Here is a 21,377-nt window from a genome sequence, read left to right on the forward strand (position 1 = left end):
CACAATTAAGTCGCTACACAACCAAATGCTAAATACTAGTACCAAGCAGATAACAGTCGTTGTCCCAAGGTTCGATTTACTGGGACAGTTAATGGCAGATTCGTAGATGTCTCACCATGCCACCTCATGCCAAAAATACCCAGCTCTGCTTTAAAGAATTGCACCTCGACGACAGGCAGCGAGGAATGCATGTAAATACTCCAGAGCCACAATGGAGACAACGCACAGGTCCATAGGATCATTGTGTTTAAACTTTGATTTAGTTTTTTTTGTATGACAACAATCGAGCCGAGGGGAGTAGAAGGTGTACGCACATATCAGGCAAAAAGCCAAAAAAGTGCAATGACCAGGCAAGCATGCATGCATTTGATTAGTATGCTAGGAAGGCCAGTTCACTTAATTAGATCCCGCATTTTACATTTTACGTGCTACCTGCAACTTTACGGGAAAGCGACATGAGGGTGATGTCATGGAACACAACAGTAAAAACAAGGCAATGTTATAGCTCTGCCTGGTGCCACGATGCACACCAGAAAGTGAAGAATTGAGGCAGTGTTCCAATGCATTTCAACTCAATAATAACCGTCTTGCATTTGCCTCGGTAAAAACAAAAATGGACCAATAATGTGTGGGTTTTTTTTATGTGCGCTACGCATACTTTCCGTGTTTACGTCAAGAAAATGTTAACGTCTTATACTGTAGTTTGTGGGACGTCGTATTTTTGGTGGTTTAAACTGAGTAATTTTATAAGCATATGTTTGTACTTCTGTCGTTTTGGTGATGCGTGCCACTGAATACACAGTGCTGTGAGATTAAGCAGACTGGTGTTATGGTTAGTCTTAAGTGCAATTCATATTATGACAAGGCAGATCAAAAAATCTATATTGCTATAATCTTTAATACAATCAATGGGTTCTTCTAAAGTTACAAAATAGATGCAAATAATGGTTGCCACTACAGTATAGCATTTATAATTTGTTAATTTATTCTATATTAAACACTGTACGTTATGGTACCTAAACAGCAAGGTTATGATTAAAATGCAACATTTCCAACATTTATTTTTGTTCTCTCACGATAATCGAAACTAAAATAAACAGAAATAAATTCAGAATCACAAACTCCCTTAATCTGATTTTTGTTCTTTAAAGTTTTAACAAGCATTCGATAGATGTCGGTCTACGACTACATCATCCGGAATGTGTCCCGATATCGAAGATCTTGGAAGCTCAGCGTGCTTGAGCCGGTAGTGCGTCGATGTGTGACCACCACGCACATCCGACTGTTTAAACCTGCCGCGGGGCTATGCGGTTGGCAACAGAGTTCAACGCAGTGAAATCCACCGTTGTGCTGTACTTCCCATGCTCCCCACTTGCGCCAACTCACAGTCACCAGCATATTGAAGCAGAGGCCAAATAACTCCCACAACCCACGCGGTGTGAGGATTGGATGTGCATGCACAAATATTCGGCTCTTTCGGCCTGTGACAAAGGAGACTGCATGTGCCGCTGATGCCAAAAGGTCCCCCGCACAATATGATGGAAGAGCGTAGAATAAAGGGTCGAGTGAGTTCAGATCCTCATCGCCGAACCAGGCGGTGAAGTGTTTATGTCTTCTGGAATGCGGCTGTATGGTTAGAGTCGAGATCAAGTTCCAGATGGCATCATGGCCAACGCCGTTGATGTCATCACACCACCCCAACGGTTTCCAGCCTTTGGCAGATCCTGCAGCTACACACGGCCTCCATGAACTACCCTGACAGTCACCCACCGTCTGGCCTTACGTCTTCCCCTTGGCATCGGACAAATGGAGACGACTCCAATGATTCTCTCATACATAGCTCACGCTCAGCGAACATATGATTATTTGTGCATTTAAATCCTGTTTGAGAGTTGACTCGATTCTTTAGCACTCTGGAGTCAATAACATTTTAAAAAATTGTATCGAAGTCAACGGTGGTCATCCCATGATAAAGACTAGTACCTGCCATAGAAATGAATAATTTCCACCACTGGTGGTCTTCTGGCCTGCAAACAGAGATGAGCACTCTCAAATGTTCAGTTTTTATTTGTTGACCCAGGTCACCCGTAAAAGGGGGCTTGAAGCCTTTAATGGATTCTAATCTGGTAAAAAGAAATAAGAGTCTATGAGTCCTCGTTTGTGTATAGAAACACACTGATCAAGTCCAATGTGCGTTTAGAAGGTACATTTACGAGTCAGGATGCCACAATGGTGAAGATCAAATCGCCAACTAAGGTTGATGATGATGATCAGGAGAGGAGTAGGCATGGGGCAGAGAGGGAGAGATAGGATGAAGGCTGGGATGAATCACTGGAGCCTAGGTGCCCTGGGGCCACGTGCACCATGCACGGCACATCCCTTGTGGCCACATGGCTGAAAATAAAACAAAGTTAATCGCTGGGTGGTCGAAGTGACGTTTACACCAACTCTGAGTGACTGCGTAGGGTTTTCGCGGTTGTGCTGGACAGCTCTCCAATGTTGTACCGCGTGTTGTTCAGAAATGCTGTCCGAAGTTTCGGTTCACATGCCGGGTGCTTCTTCAGTCCTTCGGTTGTTAAAAAGGAACTCCCAGAATTAGAAGCGAAACAGCATTGTGTCTGACCCATCGCTTCAGAAACTGAAAAACGGATTATTTCGCTGCTATAAATTTCCACGTGATTATCCACTTGGTTAAGCTATTGATTGTGGCCATGTCGCTTCTGGAAAAATAAGCTAATAGCTCAGTGGTGCCTTACCTGGTAAGATTTTAAAAAATATCTTAGTTGTATTTGTATAATTTTTTTAAGTGTTTAGTTTACCTTTCCTACACTGTGCACTCCTATCGTGTGTTTGTGTTGTTTGTTGTTGGGACATTCTGAATTGTCCCTACTGGACATCAGTGAAAAGGGACTTTATAACTCATAGGATTCCTCCAGTAGAAATACATATTCTGATTCTGATATGGAGCGAAACGTCCGACATCGTGTCCAACGACATGCAATACAACTCAAAAACACATCACATGTTGACCTTCAGCACCTTTGCCTGGCGATTCCCTCAACATGGCCTTGTCCAGCCCTGGTTTATACGGCTCAAACCCCTGTCCAGGTGTCAAGTCAGCACCTCCGTGAGATGCATTATTGAGGCTTGTAAGCAAATTGGTTTAACATTCATCATCATCATCAGACATAATCCACCGCTCCTGCGGTATAATAATTCACCTAGCATATGTACAAGAGCTGATTGCAATGTACCATCTCACACAGTTGGCATCCTCTCGGATCAGTTTCATCCCTTGGCTGCACCTCCATTATGATTCTTGACCGTTGGCGATCATCTTATCCAGCGACATGCCCTGCCCAAGCCTGCTCACTTCTTCTTCACTTTCAGAATGATTTCGCTTTAAAGCTTTCGTGACTGCAGGGATTCATCTTCTTGGTTCTTTCGGTAAAGTCACGTAGAATGGAAATAATAAAATAATAAAAATAAAACATAATACAATAATTCTCACGACGTTTCGGCCACAACGCAAGCAGCCGTCCTTAGGTGGAGAACAGGTCTGTCGAGTAGATTTCAGAATGATGTTTTCATTTAAATATAAATGCTGACCGTTTGGTTTATATGAATATTCGCGTGTTTGTCACGTGTTTGGTCTCAGCCCAATTTGACCCCGGATGTTGTCGTTTTTTTTCAAATATTCGATTTCGTCTTACTCAGCTTTATAAACACATAAACAGCCACCAGTTACAAAGAAGACATTTCCAGGCGGGTTATTTATGCTGAATTAGTTTTTTTCCCCGAGTTCCAGCGAGTCCCGCCAAATTGTCACTGTGGAGCATCCTGCAGTGATTTGTTCAAGGTTGTATCCACTCAACAGCTGCACATCACGCAATGACTGAGAAGCCTGCGTGTGCGTGTGATGCGTGTTTATATGCGTGTAGAGCGGTGGCGCAGTGGTTAGCGGCACCGTGCACTACTAACTTTGCAACTTGAGGTCAGCTGCCGACCATGGCTCTCAGTGGAGAATTCTATCTGAAGCAGCACTGAGACGTCCGTAGGGTCGATTCAGCTCATATGAACATCTGATTAGGTTTGTAATCATCAACGGCTGGGGAGACAAATGTGGATAGAAGTGTTTCTGGCCACACCAATCCCTTTGTGTGACATGCCAGTCTTAGTAAGTGCTCGCTAACAGCACTTGCCCCGAAACTGTAAAAAAAAGGTTACATGAGGGATATTTGTATTTTGGGCGCAGTGGTTAGGAGCACTGCATTCCGAATCCAGTAACTTGAGGTCGATTTCTGATAATGGCTAATGTCAGTGGTGTATTATATCTGAAGATGGGACTTCCCTAGGTCGACTCAGCCTAAAATGAGAATCTGGTTAGGCGTGTGAACATCAGCACTGAAGAGACAAAAGCGACCAGGCATGGTGCTAACTACACCACCCGCGGCCTTAATAGGTGCTCACTAACAGCACTTTCCCCAAACGTCTTGGTCTTCATGTGTATTAGTGGAGTGGTGGAGAGGTTCACAAACTGTGCTGTGATCCCATCATTGGCAAACGGTATCTCAACTCTGTCGTAGGCCTTTCCTTGATTAACGCGGCTTTTAATAAGTAGATTGTGCAGTGTGCAAGCATCATGGTTGGGAAAAATTGGTGTAGCCATCGTGGTTATGTTAGTGATCAATGGCGAAGGGGTCACCGGATTTTTAAAAACGCCGGATAATCACATCATTATTTAAAATAGTTTTTTTTACATTATGTTTTTAGCGGTTGTGTACGCGTCTTTTAGCGTTATAAAATTTGTTTGCTATGTGAAATTGGCACAAATAAACGTACAAAATAGACAAACATAATTATCCCACGGTAAAAAACAATGTCACGGTATTCACTCTACCGTACTTACAAACTCCAATCTCGAAGACTCTGCATCTGGCAATGTATCTAGCAGTAGTACTACGCTCTTGTTTCAACAACTTGTGTTTGACGATCACCGGACTGATACAGCCTTTATACCGGTGAGTTACACGCACTTTTCGCCCGATCGCACTGTATAGTTTCTGTTCTTATTACCGTAGTTATTAGTCATGAAAAATGTCCATACGGTCGGTGCAGTATTGTCACTGTTTAAGTTGTTGCATTTTAGTGTATAATGTACCGTATAAAATAATGGGCACTGAAATTAAGCACAGCTACTTTTTTTAGTGTCACACATTACTGAGCCCTCATTACTTTGATAGTGCATTGTCTTTGAGCCGTACGCCTTTTGGCGTCCTCTGGTCGAGCACTAATTGGGTCGAGGCTCAAAAGAAAGCCGTCCCTTGGTGTGGACCAATCAGTTTCAAGGACAATGCATATATTATCATAGTATGTTTTTTGTTTGCATTTTGACTGCAAGTATTGTGGTTAATGCAGACATGAATCCTTGTAAAAAGGTTTCAGTTTTGTTGCCAGAAAAAGGGGAAAACCCCTATTATTATAAGACATTGGAAGTAAATTATTATGTAACGGTACTTCGTATCAGTACACTGACTGCAGATAATATTTTGGTCCCAATAACATTGAGAGTACAATGGTGGGAGTGTTGCAGATAAAAACCTTTTACTAGGTTTCCTTAGAGATCAACATCTGCTGCCATAGCTTTTGGGAACGATGCTCCATAATTTATTCATGGACTAAAAGTATTTTATATGGAGTATCTTTCATGCACATGGCTACGCTCAGATGTCAGGAATTTGACAGCACTACAATTACTGGATTAGAGCAACGAAAATAAATTATTCCCGAGTGCAAACAGGAAAGGAATGGGTGTTGACTGGCAATTTGAAAATTGTGTCATTTTAGCGATGAAAAAAAACCCAATTACATTAAAAGCAAAAATAATTACTGTAATGTCTTTAACAAAAAATAATCAAAGCTGTCGTCTTCGTTATCCGCATGTATAGTTGGCCATATACCGCAGCTTCAATTGCACCTTTGTTTACAATGGGCTGGTCACACATTCTGATAACAGCATCCAAGTGTGCATGATTGTACTTGAAAAAATGTGCCAGATGGCATGTTTTATTCAGTTGTCAGCGAGTTCAAATAACTAACCTCCTGTTGGCCGTGATATAAACATTTACGCTCTTCAAATGTCATCAGCAGCAGCCACGATCTATTAATTGCTGGATAAAAGCCTCCCCAGGTCGTCACCTTCCCTCTCGGGCTCCTGTGTGAGCTGATCCCATCAGTCCATCTCCACGGTGGTCGTCCTCTCGAGCATGCCTATCACTAATTTAGATTTCAATTTGGGGCTTCCACCATCAACGACATACACACATATTCTTAGGTTTTTTTCGGTAAAGTCACGTAGGTAAAAAATTAAAATTAATTAAAGTAAAATAAAAATCAAATAAAAGTCACGACGTTTCGGAGGCAACACAAGCTTCCGTCTTCAGGTGGAACCGTCACAACACGATAGGTATCACTTGATACAGCTATCGTGCTGTGACGGTTCCACCTGAAGACGGAAGCTTGTGTTTCCTCCGAAACGTCGTGATTTTTATTTTATTTTTATTTTCCTTTTATTAATTTTAATTTTTTACCTACGTGACTTTACCGAAAAAACCTAAGAATATGAATCATTGAACTCACGAAAGCTTCAAATCTAGACATACACACACAACAATTAAAACATTTGACTTCAAAATACCGACGCATCACTTCTGTGAGTTTTCAAACGAGCGTTATAATAATGATGTATCAATCTTGTTTTTTTAAGCAGTTTAACATTATGGCCGTGCATTATATAACATTCCATGTTCAAAAACGAATCTAACATTTTGGGAAAATGAAACTATGATTGCACAATAATCCTGCCCAACTAAAAAGGCTTTAGACAGGCCTGAAATTAATCAGGCCTGTGGGCACCAGTCGGGCTTATACTGATTATTTACTTAATGTTATTTATTATTTATTGCTGTATACATAGCCTCAGAGGATAAAGGATATGAGGAAATAGCTTCTGAAGCAAACTTCGAAAAACAATTATTTGCTTATTAGAAGTTGAGCAAAAATAACAACCAAACCTTAGGATTTTTGCACATCTAAAGCTTCAGTTTGATATACGGTATAACACATTCTGATGTGTAAAACTAAATTTCTGGTAAAAAAAAATTGGCCAGTCATATAGCTGACACCGTAACCTACAAACGATGATGATTGCCGGGTGAGTCCAAAATAAGGTTTTCACACGACGGTCGAGTCAAATCCTGGCTGCACGGCGTTTTCTATACTTTAGAATCAACACGGACTTGAGTTTTGCATTGCACCTCTGGTTCAGATTGTTTCTACAGAGTTATTCTGCTTTTCTTCTTAGTTCTTTCTGTAAAGTCACGTAGAAGGAAAATAATAAAAATAAAACATAATAAAATAATTATCACGACGTTTCGGCCACAACGCAAACAGCCGTCCTCAGGTGAAGACCAGGTCTGTCGGGGAGACAGCGTCATTCAGAAGATGAATCCCTGCAGTCACGAAAGCTTTAAATCGAAATTTAGTCTGCTTTAGTTTCCTCCACGTGTTTGGATGCAAAACGTCTCCGCGCTAGCCTGAATCATAGTAAGCCGTGCACCGCTACAGTCCCTTGTTGTCTTCTCCCGGTTGTTTGTGTCAATGTTACATTTCTAGAGCATTCTTTTCAGCGGTAATGCCACTGAAGACGGGCAAAGGCGCTGGGGAGCCCTTCATCCAGCAATGCAGCATCGTGTGCTGCTGCTGCTGCCGCTGCTCAATAAAGTTATTCATCATCAATTCAGCAGTGTCTATTCTGTCACACATGAAGTATCGTGTCCAGCCCTTTATAGGGCCTCCCACACCGTGCGATTCCATAGGGGTCACACGACCATACTTCACCACACTGGGCATTGCGGGTTGTTGTGAATGTGGGGTGCATAGAGTTTGAGCATAGTGCAATACAACGATGGGGTTTGTTGCGCTGCACTGCTGACAACACAACCCCCACAAAGGCCTCAGACACCCGTGATGGTCGCCTGCCAAAGCACACTCGACTTCTCTGGCCTATGTACTGTGTAGAAGGGCCATCGCCTGAAACGTCACCTTTTCATATCGTCTTTTAAGGCAATGATATTGATGAATGTAGAGGTTTTTGTTTGTTTGTTAATCGTGTACCATTGCCAACGCAGTGTCATCAAATAGTTCGTTTTAACATCACGTGTTTGTAGAATGTGTATTTTAAGCTAGATATGAATCCCCTGGATCTCCTGTAAAAAGCCAGATGTTATGTCTCCTGCTCAAATGTTGTATCTGGAAATTCTTAGGAATATTAAACCGCGTGCTATTCCTGGTTGGTTACCTGACTTCTCGTATCCAATCACTTACTTTTATTATTATTTTCCACAGGATCTCGAATAGCCACACAATTACTCAGTCCCTTAACATGTAGTGTATGTGCTGTAGAGCAAAACACTATAAAACAATGGCCAACGGCAACATTATAAACATCCTTTTTATTACGTGAAATTTCCAATACAGTATATCATTCAAGACGTTCTCGTTTAAATCAAGAATCAGTTCCAAACTCATAGTTGAAGTGTATAATTATTCCGTTATTTTAAATAAATATATTAACGGCTGCATTCTCACACATTAACATATAATGTGCCATCGTGTAATTAATGTCATAGCAAATTTGACCTTTGCATTAATACATTCCTACGAATTAAAAAGCAGGCCATAGTGGCAGCGGCAATAAATCTTCGTAATCTATTAGGATTTTTGTAAATAAGGCTAATGTGAAAACAAAAGGTGCTTCCTCATTAGGACTTGTTACCAATTATTGTAGCATTTGGCAACTAACAATGCGTTTAACATTGATTTTCATCGCTTTTACTTCGATCTTCAAAACACAGATCCTGGCCACTTCTATTAAGTCACGTGACACAAAAAAAACAAATAGCTAGAAATGATTGTCTTAATAATACACAACCTACAAGTTAATTGATGATCGCTATACGGGCACGTTAAACACGGCAATGTTAACGATCGACAAAAATGAAAAGGGTTTATCTGGAGCCAAATATCTACTAATAGGTAACTTGAGATGCCAATTTTACGCTGTTCATCAATTAGCACCCTATGGTGTTAAGCGCCTTCTTTAATTATTATTATTCATTCAATCTCTCTGGCCTATCTGATATAAAGAAGTCCATTGCCAGAAACATCGCCTGTTGTTACCTGTGTATTTCATTTCCTTTTAGAACAGTGTCATTGACGAATGTGCTGAATGTTTGTTAATGATCCACAGGTCACTGCGATACGGTTTTTGTTGTGGCTATTTTGAAATATTGTATCCTCGTTCAGGTGTGACCGACGATGCCAATAAGAACGCGTTGGCAAACAGCTACTCCTGAACATTCTCACTTTGTGTGCTGAGTGTGTAATGAAGCCTCCACCCCCACCGCCACTCGTCAATCAGTGTACCAGCCCAAATTCCTCGTGCGCGGTGACCCTTGCTATATCAGTAGACATCCTGCGACTTGTTCTACCCCACCTCCCACCCCCCTCCTCCTTTACCTGCGTCCACGATTCAATACGGCATGCCAATGACATGTTCTGTTAGGTGAACGCTAGGCACTCGACGCGCACGGCCCAATGACCAGCTGTCAAAAGTTTCCAGCTCTCGGCCCATTGGACGTCATCGCCATGGCAAAGACATTCCAGAGCGGGAGAGCTGCGTTGCTGCCCTCCCACCCCTCCCTCCCCTCTTGCTACTCTCATGAGTGCCAAGAGAAACACAACGTACACACCCCCCCTCCCTTGCTCCATCTCCCCCACCTCCCGCAACGCCACCCCACGGCAGCCACCGCCGCTTGAGAAAAGCCAGGGAGAGCGAGTCACTCGGGAAAAAGATGGTATTATCTTCTTGGTTCTTTCGGTAAAGTCACGTCGAATGGAAATAATAAAATAAGAAAAAATAAAACTTAAGAACATTTTTTATTATTTTATTATTTCCATTCTACGTGACTTTACCGAAAGAACCAAGAAGATGAATCCCTGCAGTCACGAAAGCTTTAAATCGAAAGATGGTATTATCTTATTCTTTGGGTCTTTCGGCAAAGTCACGGAGATAGGTTCAAAGAAAAACACAGAAAGTAACACAAAACTACGACGTTTCGATCACAACGCAAGCGATCGTCATCAGGTGGAAAACAAGCGGGGGAAAGCTGCTGAAGCAGACTGTTTTAAAGGTTTAAAATGGGTGTAGCCCAAGGGTCCGAAACGAAGTGGGCGGAGCTAGTTATGTTAATGTGATAAATTAGCATGTTAATAGAGGGTCAGAGGGCGACCTCCACGACAAAGTGCGTTTGCAAAGTACTTTCGTCTTAGAGAAATTAATTTCGTTGATTTTGATTGATTTCTCTAGAAAGAAGGTACTTTGCAAACACACTGGCTATCAACAAAAGATTCGTTCATGAAGCCATCCACATATACAGACACAGACACAACTTCAATCGAGAAGATGGGTACAAACTGAGCAATCATTGGAAGGACGTTATCGACCAGTTTAAGTCACAACTGGCTGTGATGTTCCCATCCTACATTAGTTGTTATTTTCGGCACTCTGATTTTACATAAACAGGTTAAATGTCCCACACTCACACAGCCACCTCGCTCGCCGAGCTCGACGTTGCTGCTCTGCGATCTGCCATCAACTTGTTCATCCTTCACATCAACATGCTCATCCCTCACATCAACATGCTCATCTCTCACATCAACATGCTCATCTTTCACATCAACATGCTCATCTCTCACATCAACATGCTCATCTCTCACATCAACATGCTAATCTCTCACATCAACATGCTCATCTCTCACATCAACATGCTCATCTCTCACATCAACATGCTCATCTCTCACATCAACATGCTCATCTCTCACATCAACATGCTCATCTCTCACATCAACATGCTCATCTCTCACATCAACATGCTCATCTTTCACATCAACATGCTCATCTCTCACATCAACATGCTCATCTCTCACATCAACATGATCATCTCTCACATCAACATGCTCATCTCTCACATCAACATGCTCATCTCTCACATCAACATGCTCATCTCTCACATCAACATGCTCATCTCTCACATCAACATGCTCATCTCTCACATCAACATGCTCATCTTTCACATCAACATGCTCATCTCTCACATCAACATGCTCATCTCTCACATCAACTTGCTCATCTCTCACATCAACATGCTCATCTTTCACATCAACATGCTCATCTCTCACATCAACATGCTCATCTCTCACATCAACATGCTCATCTCTCACATCAACATGCTCATCTCTCACATCAACATGCTCATCTCTCACATCAACATGCTAATCTCTCACATCAACATGCTCATCTCTCACATCAACATGCTCATCTCTCACATCAACATGCTAATCTCTCACATCAACATGCTCATCTCTCACATCAACATGCTCATCTCTCACATCAACATGCTCATCTCTCACATCAACATGCTCATCTCTCACATCAACATGCTCATCTCTCACATCAACATGCTCATCTCTCACATCAACATGCTCATCTCTCACATCAACTTGCTCATCTCTCACATCAACATGCTCATCTCTCACATCAACATGCTCATCTCTCACATCAACATGCTCATCTCTCACATCAACTTGCTCATCTCTCACATCAACATGCTCATCTCTCACATCAACTTGCTCATCTCTCACATCAACTTGCTCATCTCTCACATCAACATGCTCATCTCTCACATCAACTTGCTCATCTCTCACATCAACATGCTAATCTCTCACATCAACATGCTCATCTCTCACATCAACATGCTCATCTCTCACATCAACATGCTCATCTCTCACATCAACTTGCTCATCTCTCACATCAACATGCTAATCTCTCACATCAACATGCTCATCTCTCACATCAACATGCTCATCTCTCACATCAACATGCTCATCTCTCACATTAACTTGCTCATCTCTCACATCAACATGCTCATCTCTCACATCAACATGCTCATCTCTCACATTAACACAGCCACCTCTGAGCTCTCGTGGAGGCCGCTCTCCGATCTCACATCAACATGCTAATTTCTCACATTAACATCACTAGTCCAGCCCACTTCGCTTATGACCCTTGGGCTACACCCATTTTAAACCTTTAAAACAGTCTGCCTAAACAACTTTCCCCCTCTTTTTTTCTAGTAGTTTTTTTGTTACTTTTTGTTATTTTCTTTGAACCTATCTACGTGACTTTACCGAAAGACCCAAAGAATATGAATTCCTGCAGTCACGAAAGCTTTCAGTCAAAATTTATGATATTATCTTATTTGGCGGTGGGGGGGCAGTGTGGGGTTATGTATTTAGAGTCGCAAATGTAAAGCGGAAAAAGGTCACACTGCTTTGAGGAATTTTATCCAATTTTACTAATCTTTAAAGAGTTAGGGGGAGGGGTGGGAGTTATTGTTGACGCATGAATGGGTTTCCTTTTTACAGTTCGCAGCGCATAAGAGAATCAAATGGAAGTTAAGTTAAAAGTAAATATATAAACCCCACAGTATAATCAAGAGTTGCAGGCAACAGATCTTTCGCGTCGACAGCTTTGCTTCCAGTTAGTGGGCACTTTTGCCACTTGAGAAAAAGCCTAAAAACTTGACGCTTTGGGAACGCCAAATTTGGCAGGATATTCCCACGGACTCCAGCACGATTGAGGCAACAAAAATGACCGTCCCCAAAGTGCCGATTCCCGCGTGGTGGCTTTCCGCCCACCCTCTCATTACTCGGTCACGGTCCCGTGGCACGAACCCTGCCAGTTTTGAAAATGGCCACAGCTGCATACCCCACTCTAGCAAGCGTTGGGCATCCTGCTGTGGACATCTGCGACCTACTGGACATCTGTGGGAAAGAAAGAGCTTCATAGCTCATCGGATTCCTCCAGTCTAAAAAAAAAATGTATGATAAGGATTCTGATTCTGATTTGCGACTACGTCTAATCGGACGAGCGGCACACAAACGGTAATCACTTTTTGTTGTTGTTGAGGAGTGCATTGCTTAAGCATTTGTCAGATACGTTTGCTAGAATCTGTGTTTGTAAACACTCGGTTACAGATTTCCCCACACCCCTCTAACAGCCCTCATCCTTCCCGTGCTATCTCAAGACAGATCTGATAAGACAGCGCTGACCATCCCAACATACTCTGCAGAAATTCCTTCCTCAAATATTATCATTTAGTCTAAGATAAACAAGTAACTGCTGCTATACAAACAAGCACGAAGCGTTCACAGAGTATTCACTTCGTTCAGAGTTGAAGATCTCCAAAGATGTGGCGGACGTGTCATCCGATTTCGAAATGAACGGTTAACATTGAACCCTAAGCAGTGGTGTTGTGTTGTGGTGTGTGTGTGTGTTGTTTAATCCCTGAGTTGTGTTCGGGAATCATCATCTCAGAACCAGACTCTTTATTTATCCTGGAGAAATCCGATGAGCTTTGAAGCTCATATCCACATGTCCAGTAGGGGTGGGTCAGAAAGTTATAACAACAAAAAACGTAAAAACAGGATAGGAATACAAAGTATAGGAAATATAAGCAAATGCCTAAAAAGAAATACATTAAATACTGCAGATAAAGTATATAAGTTTTACTTGCACAAATATAACCAATTTCCAAGCTTGGTCAAGGCAGCAAAACAACAAAAAAAAATCCAGTCCCAGACCACACCAAGACGACATCCAGTCCCCCAATAAAATTGCACATTAAAATTGAACTATCGCGACGCGTGTAAGGATGAAAGTTACTAATCACATTTGCAAATCGTTAACTTCCTACATTACATTTACATGCATGTATAAAAAAATACAGTATATGTAAATGTGCATTGTACCTCCAATATACATTCAAGCGTACATCGCTCGAGATGAATATATCGTATACCGGATGTCATAACTTCCATTTTATTTATGCAATGCATAAGATAATAGATCTTCATTGGTTTTTCGGTCAGAAGCCAGATTGACTGCCAAGGCTTGCGTCTGTTTTCGTGTGTTTTGATGAAGAGATATCACCATATACAGGCATTTGAGGGCATTTTGAGGGTGATCAGTCCACAAATAGAGATGAAGGCCGGGGAATGTTTTGTTACAAGATCATTTTAAGAACATGAGTATGAGACCAAGAATATTGAATGTGAATCTAAGGTACAGAAGTTTACCACGAGCATTTCTATTTTCCCAGTATACCTACATGGATTACGTATAAAAAAAAACTCTCTGTATGTGTATACTTGATATACACTGCAAACTTCTACGGCAATACATACAGGATACAGTTATTACAGGAATTCATCTATTACAATATTTTCCCCATATCCGTTGGTTTAGGGCCAATGTAATGTATGCTGTCCGTTGCGTATAGCCTTTGAAATTAACAATAATCGTAATTGTTTATGAAAAAGTTTACAAATTAACCTAAACCCGAAGCAAAAAAAAGAGGTGTTATACCTGTTTTTTTTGTTACGATTAATCTATCACACGCCCTGCGGCATTTCCAAATATATCACATTCGTTAAAACACTGTTTTATTGTTCTTTCACATTAATTAGAACATAGACAAAGATTATTATTTTTACAATTAGACATCAAATCCAGTGAAAGACGTCCGAACAACTCCACCACCGCCGCACGCTTAAAAACCGAACGCAGCAAAAAAAACGAGCTTTCTTTTTTTGCTCGCACGGACCGCAAACGAGAACTGGGCGTCTATTTTTTTTTACAAAAAAAAAATTCTTGGTCCCCTTTGGAGGTCATGCGCAATTTTCAAAGGGATGGGAAAAGCATATTAATTCCCACAGCAAAGTGTGTCCCAGTCGTCCCCGGCCACTGCCCACTCGGTGGGGTGGGGGAATGATGGGAGTCGTGGTTTCTCAAAATGTAAACAAGCCCCAACTTGCTTGTAGCGTTTCGTTTCTGCCTCCATCCTCTCTCAACCCCCCCTACCATTTATAACCAGCCCTCTCCCCTCGCTGCCCACGGCAAGCCTGCGAAGCCAGCTGCGATCGTCATAATTGAGCCACTGCGAATGGAGATTCTGAACAAATAAATACGCGGAGGGAAAAGGGTGGAAATTGTCTCCATATTATGCGCGCTACGCGGCGTCGTAAAGAGGAATGAATAAAGTCGAGAGCGGTGTTTTGAAGTGAGACATTTTTAAATAATAAAGTTACTGGCGGAAGGGTCCTGCAGCCACCCATCAGCACGGCTCCCGTGTCACCGTCTCGTGCCACTGGATGGATTGTCACAATTCGGGGGCCGTCGGTTTCAACCAAAGATTCAATTAGTTTTTGTTTTTGTAACGCACGTTGTTTAAACTGTGTTCGTGAACCTACCGGTCACCAATTGGCTGGAGGGTTCTGCAGGCTAACCCATTATTACATGCAACGCACATTTACGAGTTGATGTTTTTATTTGTTAAAGGTTGAAGCTCTGGCGCGTGGTGATTAAACGCGATGTTCTTTGCACTTTCAGCATCCTTAATCAAACGCTCACCGATTTGCGTCAAACACAACTCTTTCGTGGCGGATATTATCGTGTACAGTACACCTATGCGGGAGAAATAAGGTGACGCATAAAAGGGTAATGGATACAGTGTTGTAGAGTATTGGTGGTACGGTGGGTACATTCGTCGATTAACGTTGATGTTTAAGCTCACAAATGTGACAACCGAAATCCACGTATTGTTCAACGAGGCACACAAACCACAGGTACGATGCTGTGCTGGGGGAGGTAAATTGTTCTATCCTTAAATACACGGATTGTGTACACATACACAGAATGAAAAAACACGATTTATTTACACATTGCCGACTGCACGTTCATTTTGTCCCCAGAGGTGGTTATGTGCAGAATGTGGAAATTTCCATTGATCCATTTATCCAGTGGTTTCACTTCACAGAAACAGGACAACAAAGTTTGTTCGAGCGCCTCCTTCATCGGAGCATTTGGCCACCCACTAGGAAGAGCGTTTTTAAATTACAGCCCTCGTGCGCTATGAGCCAGCCATCTTAAAACACTGGCCTGTCAAACAATGCCCTGCTTATTTATTAATTGTTTACACGGTACACCTCTACGCATTGTGCCTGCACACATTATTTCACTGCACGTGGCATGAAATGTTCACCTGCTCTGCTTAATGTCACTGTCAGTTATTTTGTGTCTTTCCAATGTCCTTCCAATTGTGCTGTTGGCTTCTTGTAACACGAGTCTTAAGCGTCCATTCGGACCTCTCACAGAGCAGTGCATCGCCCTATGTCAAGGAATGGCCTGCAGAAGTTGATGTCACAGAACTAGACCCCATGTCACTTCAAGTTACTTTATTTGAATCCATATGCAAGAGCAGTGATCCCCCATCTTTCTGCACCTGCGGATCTTTGTCAACTCTCAAAAAAATGTGGAAACTACCATGCGCCCATATACAAAAAAAATCTCACTCAAAACCATTCTAAATTGTACTCTCTGCAATCGTTTTCGCAGACCACTTCCCACGGCCTTGCAGACCAGTAACGGTATACGGCCCACAGGCTTAGAACCCCTGAACGAGATTTCTGCACTGCACCGATCAATGTTTGCCCCATGGTGGTGAAACCAATGCAATATTTATATTTTTTCAAATTAAATGAAAACCCGAATTGAATACAATTGCTTTTTGGTGTGTGTGTGTTTGCAGTCATTGGTGACCAAGCTGAGACCACCGTCAACCCGCGACGCGTGAGAACCCGGTTTAATTACGGGTGGCTGCACAGATTTGATCTCAGCGGCGTCGGCTCAGTAGTCTGACCCCTTGCCTGAGCCACCTCTTGTTCAATGCCACTCAATATGTTCAATGGAAAGATTTTAAACCCTTGTTAACATGCAATGTTGACTCAACAAAGCATGCAATATTAACAATCGTGAATACAAAGGTGCATAGACGATGCCTTAACACGTCACGAATACACCACCGCGTAAGTCGAGATGTACAGGTATCCGATGTGCTCGCTGGTTGCATCACGTGTTGTTTAGATTCATGTCCGACGTTTCGCTTCACGTGCAAAGGACCTTCGGCGAATTGAATGTTCACTTGGGACATTGTGGTGAACAAGAACGAGGTACAACCCGATACACATCGGGTAGCAGCAGCACAAACATAGCACAGAGTGGAGATTGCAATGCAGTAATTGAGGTTGCCATTGGACAATATGCTTGACGTGGACGAACATCACGCTCATTTAAACCGCAATGTAATGATTCTGATTCACCAACAGAATGTTAGACACCGAGAAAGCAATGTGCTGTGTTGAAGTTGGATTAACTCCATTTCGCATAGACGCATGGGCTGTTTTTTTGCATAGTATGTACTGCATACTACTGGACCGAAGTTTTGCCACCGATTTTTTTTGTTATCTTAATTTTTACAACGGCAAAACCACGGCACACAAAAAAACACATCCTCCGTGCACTCACCGAGTCAGCGGAACCTTGCCTCCGTGTCAGGGAAGGGTGCCGGAAGGTCAAAGCCACGCAACACACAAAATAACATCAACAACATTGAAGCTTAAACAGCGTCTTTTGTAAGCCCTGGCAGGATTGCCCCGACAATCTAACGGTACAAAACCTGTAATCATCCACCAATGGATTCACAAACAGGTGTAGGTTAGTATCATAAAGAGTGGTTCGCAGCATGTTTTAGCTCTCTTTATTTATAAACACAAGCCGCATTAAACCACGATTAAAAAAAATAGGATTCGAGTCTTAACACACTATTTAAACAACATTCAATGACTCTGATTTACTAATTGGCTTGGGGAGTCAAGTTTTGTAGTTAAGGTCCATCATAGCGTAGGCTCTATGTCCTCCAGATTTTAGTTTGACTCAAGGGAGAAGCAGCAAACTGACTTCTGTGCAATGATTATGGACAAGTGACATAGTGACTTCAATATGCCTTACGCATCACTAATTGACGCTCATTTATGCTCTAAAAAGAGCCTTGTGGAGCGGTAGCACACGGTGGTCAGGACACTGCACTATGAACCCGGCGGCTTGATTTTTTTATTGCTGCAATGGGCTTAGGTCTCTCTTCACCAACCCACAATGACCAGTGTGGTGAAATCTGTTCAAACAGACCTCGTGACCAACAATGCAAAAGGGAAACCTCCATCGAATCGCTGTAGATTATTATTTTCATGAAGTGTGGTTCGTAACATGCAAATCAACAGGCATGGGTTTATGTCTACTTTACATCTCAGATCTCGGCTAAGGCTATACGAAGGGAACCAAATGTACACACTTTGTGTGCGTTATTGGTGACTGAATCGTTAAATACCTGCCATACTTGGGAAACTCGTTTGATTACAGATGGCTGCCCAGTTCCTTGTCCTGGACCTCAGCACCGCTGGCTCATTGCTCACATGAACCTTGTTCTTCTTGGCATACGAACCACATGGGGAAAACATTTACAAAGACAGTACGGTATTTCAGAAACCACCTGTTCTTCAGACTCAGTCCTAAGTTCCTAAATTCACAAGCAGGTTAGGTTTGAATTTTAATAACCTGTCACAAAGTGAATATCCTGACTTTTGGCACCATTAGGAAACATCACAGAACAAAAGTAACGTGGTGTATTGAATCAAAAATACAGTTGAACCCGAGGCCTCACCACATTACTGTATAATATGTTAATTTCTCTCCACATTGTAACTTCATGATTGCTGATCTAAACATGGAGATCGCCACCTTCATAAAGCCCTAAAAAGACAACGGCTTTATGCTGTTAGGGACATAACTCTCGCTCGCCTTCCCCTGCAGTCACCGAGGAAGGTTCTTGTGTCAGCCGGGTCGGTCTGTTTAGCCATGGACGCCCCTGCATCACAAAGACCACACCGTTTTTAAGAAGTATAATTCAACAAAGGATAACAAAACCACCAACGCAAAGCATCTGAGAGGGCCGTCGTCACGTGGACGCGCAGCTAACCATCCTAGTTGATTTAAACACGGTCAAAGCCCGCCTCCTGGTGGTTATGATAAACACTGCAGTGTTTGGCGAGTTTACGTTAAGTTCATATTGCTTAATCAGGTGAGAGATCAAGAGACCAGGATAGTCGTATTTGTAACCTGGATCACCAAAATGGAAAAAGCTAAACAAAAACAATAAAATAAAGTACTGCAATTCAGCAAGTATAAATTAGTGCAAAACAAAACAACCGTGTCACACCACCTGCTCTCCCCACTGTGACAACTTGCTGTGTAGCAGCCACCCAATGCTCTACTCGTTGTGAGCGTCGCTCCTTAGCCCACCGTTGTTGTTGTAGAACGACTGCCTCCAGCTGCCCAGTAGATTCCTGCATGAGCCTCTTCCACAGAGGCCCATTTTGACAATGAGGGCACCAGCCGCGTGAACCCATCACATACAACATGTACAAAATGAAAAATATCATATTAAAAATAAAACATATTCTAGTATGTGTGTATGTATCGAGAGCTTTCGAATTTATATAAGTGGAGTGATTACCCCTCCTGGTCAACATTAGTACAATTAGAAAAATAACAATTTAGCGATATACTGTAATTCTGTCTGCATCGTATCATGGAGAAACCCCTACATGACTTTGCCAAGCCCCGAAAATGTAACGTACTTTGTATAAACATGGGGTATCTGCAAATATATCAACAGCACCAGATTTATACTACGTGGTTGAAATGTTGGCAACTAATTCCTTGACGTTTTTTTTTACTGAAGATCTTGGAGTGATTTTCAAAAGCATGTCATGATAACAGTCGAAACAGATGTTGGCAAACAGCTGGGACTTTTTAGAATCCCTGAATGCGATGTCGGCAACACCAACACGGATATGTGGAGGTTTGAAACTCCTCGATAACATCTTCACACTCGCAAGTGTGTGTTGATTGGTTTTGTCAACCAAGCTCAAACTTCTGTCTTGTAATAACAAATAAAACATTGTATAAGAATGATTGATACCGTTATGGGCAATCTGTTGACCTTTCCACGATCTATAAAAAAGCTTACCACGTGGCAAGTTTAAATAGATGGTGCAATAGAGAGGAGCATAGCAACTGTTACCTGGTTCACTCTTAATTAGGATTATCAATGCTATGCAGCGGCATCTGCTGCTGTTGTTAAACATAAAATAGCAGTTTAAGTAAACATAAAACTCTGAATTTACTGTTAGAGAGAGGAAAGGAACACCCAAGTTGCCTTATTAAATCAATACTGTATTGTGGCTTAGAGTTAGAGATATGTACACCAGAGATAATGCGGAGTTCAGGAAAGAGTTATACTGGTAGGAACCTCCTGGTTACACCAGCCCACAGGGGATCATTGTGTCCGTCCGTCGTGCAGGGAGGGGCTGGGTGGGGAGGGAGGGGCTGGGTGGGGAGGGTGGGGAGGGGCTGGGTGGGGAGGGTGGGGCTGGGTGGGGGGTGGGAGGGGTGGGGCTGGGTGGTGAGGGGCTGGTCAACCCGTGGTGCCCCTATAAAACTCACCATTTAATCTACTCACGCTGGCAAATATGCTCGCCCTGACAGTCGGGCATATTTGCGGAATACACCACGCCGCCGTTGACCCTGGCCATTGACCGAGCAACCCAACGTTCCTACCAGCTCCCTCCGCAGGAATGTGTTATTGATTAAAAAAAGGGTATCATATTTTTTTGGTATCAGGGTCTAATTTTGGATTTTCTTAGTATTTTCACATGTAAATTTATTATATTTAGATATATTTGATCATTTATGCACAAATGTATTAATTTGAATGAATATGTACACCGCCCCTCGGACAGCTATTGAAAGTGTACCAGAATCAAAATGACGAAATAGAGAAGCAGGCGTTAGCAGACTGGAGTTGCATTTGGAAAGCTGAACCTCTTAATTAAAAGTAGCATCAATGTGCCTGAAGAAAAGTTTTGCATCGGTGTATGCTACCGTGCTATGACATTAATCACGAACGCTTTGCAGGGCTCAGCAAAGCGCGGCTCCGTAACTGCGTGCAGCTCTTTACTACAACTTCTACAAGGACTGCTTCGTGGCCGTTATTTGTTAAGGAGGCCACCCGTCTCGTAGTCACGAGCATTGAGAAAATGTGGAGGTTTTCGTTTTTACCAAAAAATCCCCCCAAAAATGTCTTCTTGATATTATTTTGGTTTGCCGACCCCTGCCCATGACCCAATATGGGGGTGGGGGGGAAAGAGGCTTTCATCCAGCAGTGGATTGACAAAGGTCTGTGCTTTATAGTACCCTGTGCGTTAAAGTAACGTGCGTTATAGCAACGTACAGGGTAGGA

General features: G+C 42.4%; 1 protein-coding gene across 1 annotated transcript in view; it reads left to right on the forward strand.

The window, feature by feature from the left end:
• Nucleotides 1-1,171: 1,171 nt before the first annotated feature.
• The window catches only part of LOC133346325 (ornithine decarboxylase antizyme 2-like), a 69,887-nt gene continuing 49,681 nt past the window's right edge, over nucleotides 1,172-21,377 (forward strand). The window contains exon 1 of the mRNA XM_061557820.1: nucleotides 1,172-1,246. Coding sequence (XP_061413804.1) covers nucleotides 1,172-1,246 — 75 coding nt within the window. The remainder of the gene's footprint in view (nucleotides 1,247-21,377) is intronic.

This window comes from Lethenteron reissneri, chromosome 24 (assembly GCF_015708825.2).
Source record: "Lethenteron reissneri isolate LAM-NWPU_2019-01 chromosome 24, ASM1570882v1, whole genome shotgun sequence".
Classification (NCBI taxonomy): Eukaryota; Metazoa; Chordata; class Hyperoartia; order Petromyzontiformes; family Petromyzontidae; genus Lethenteron; species Lethenteron reissneri.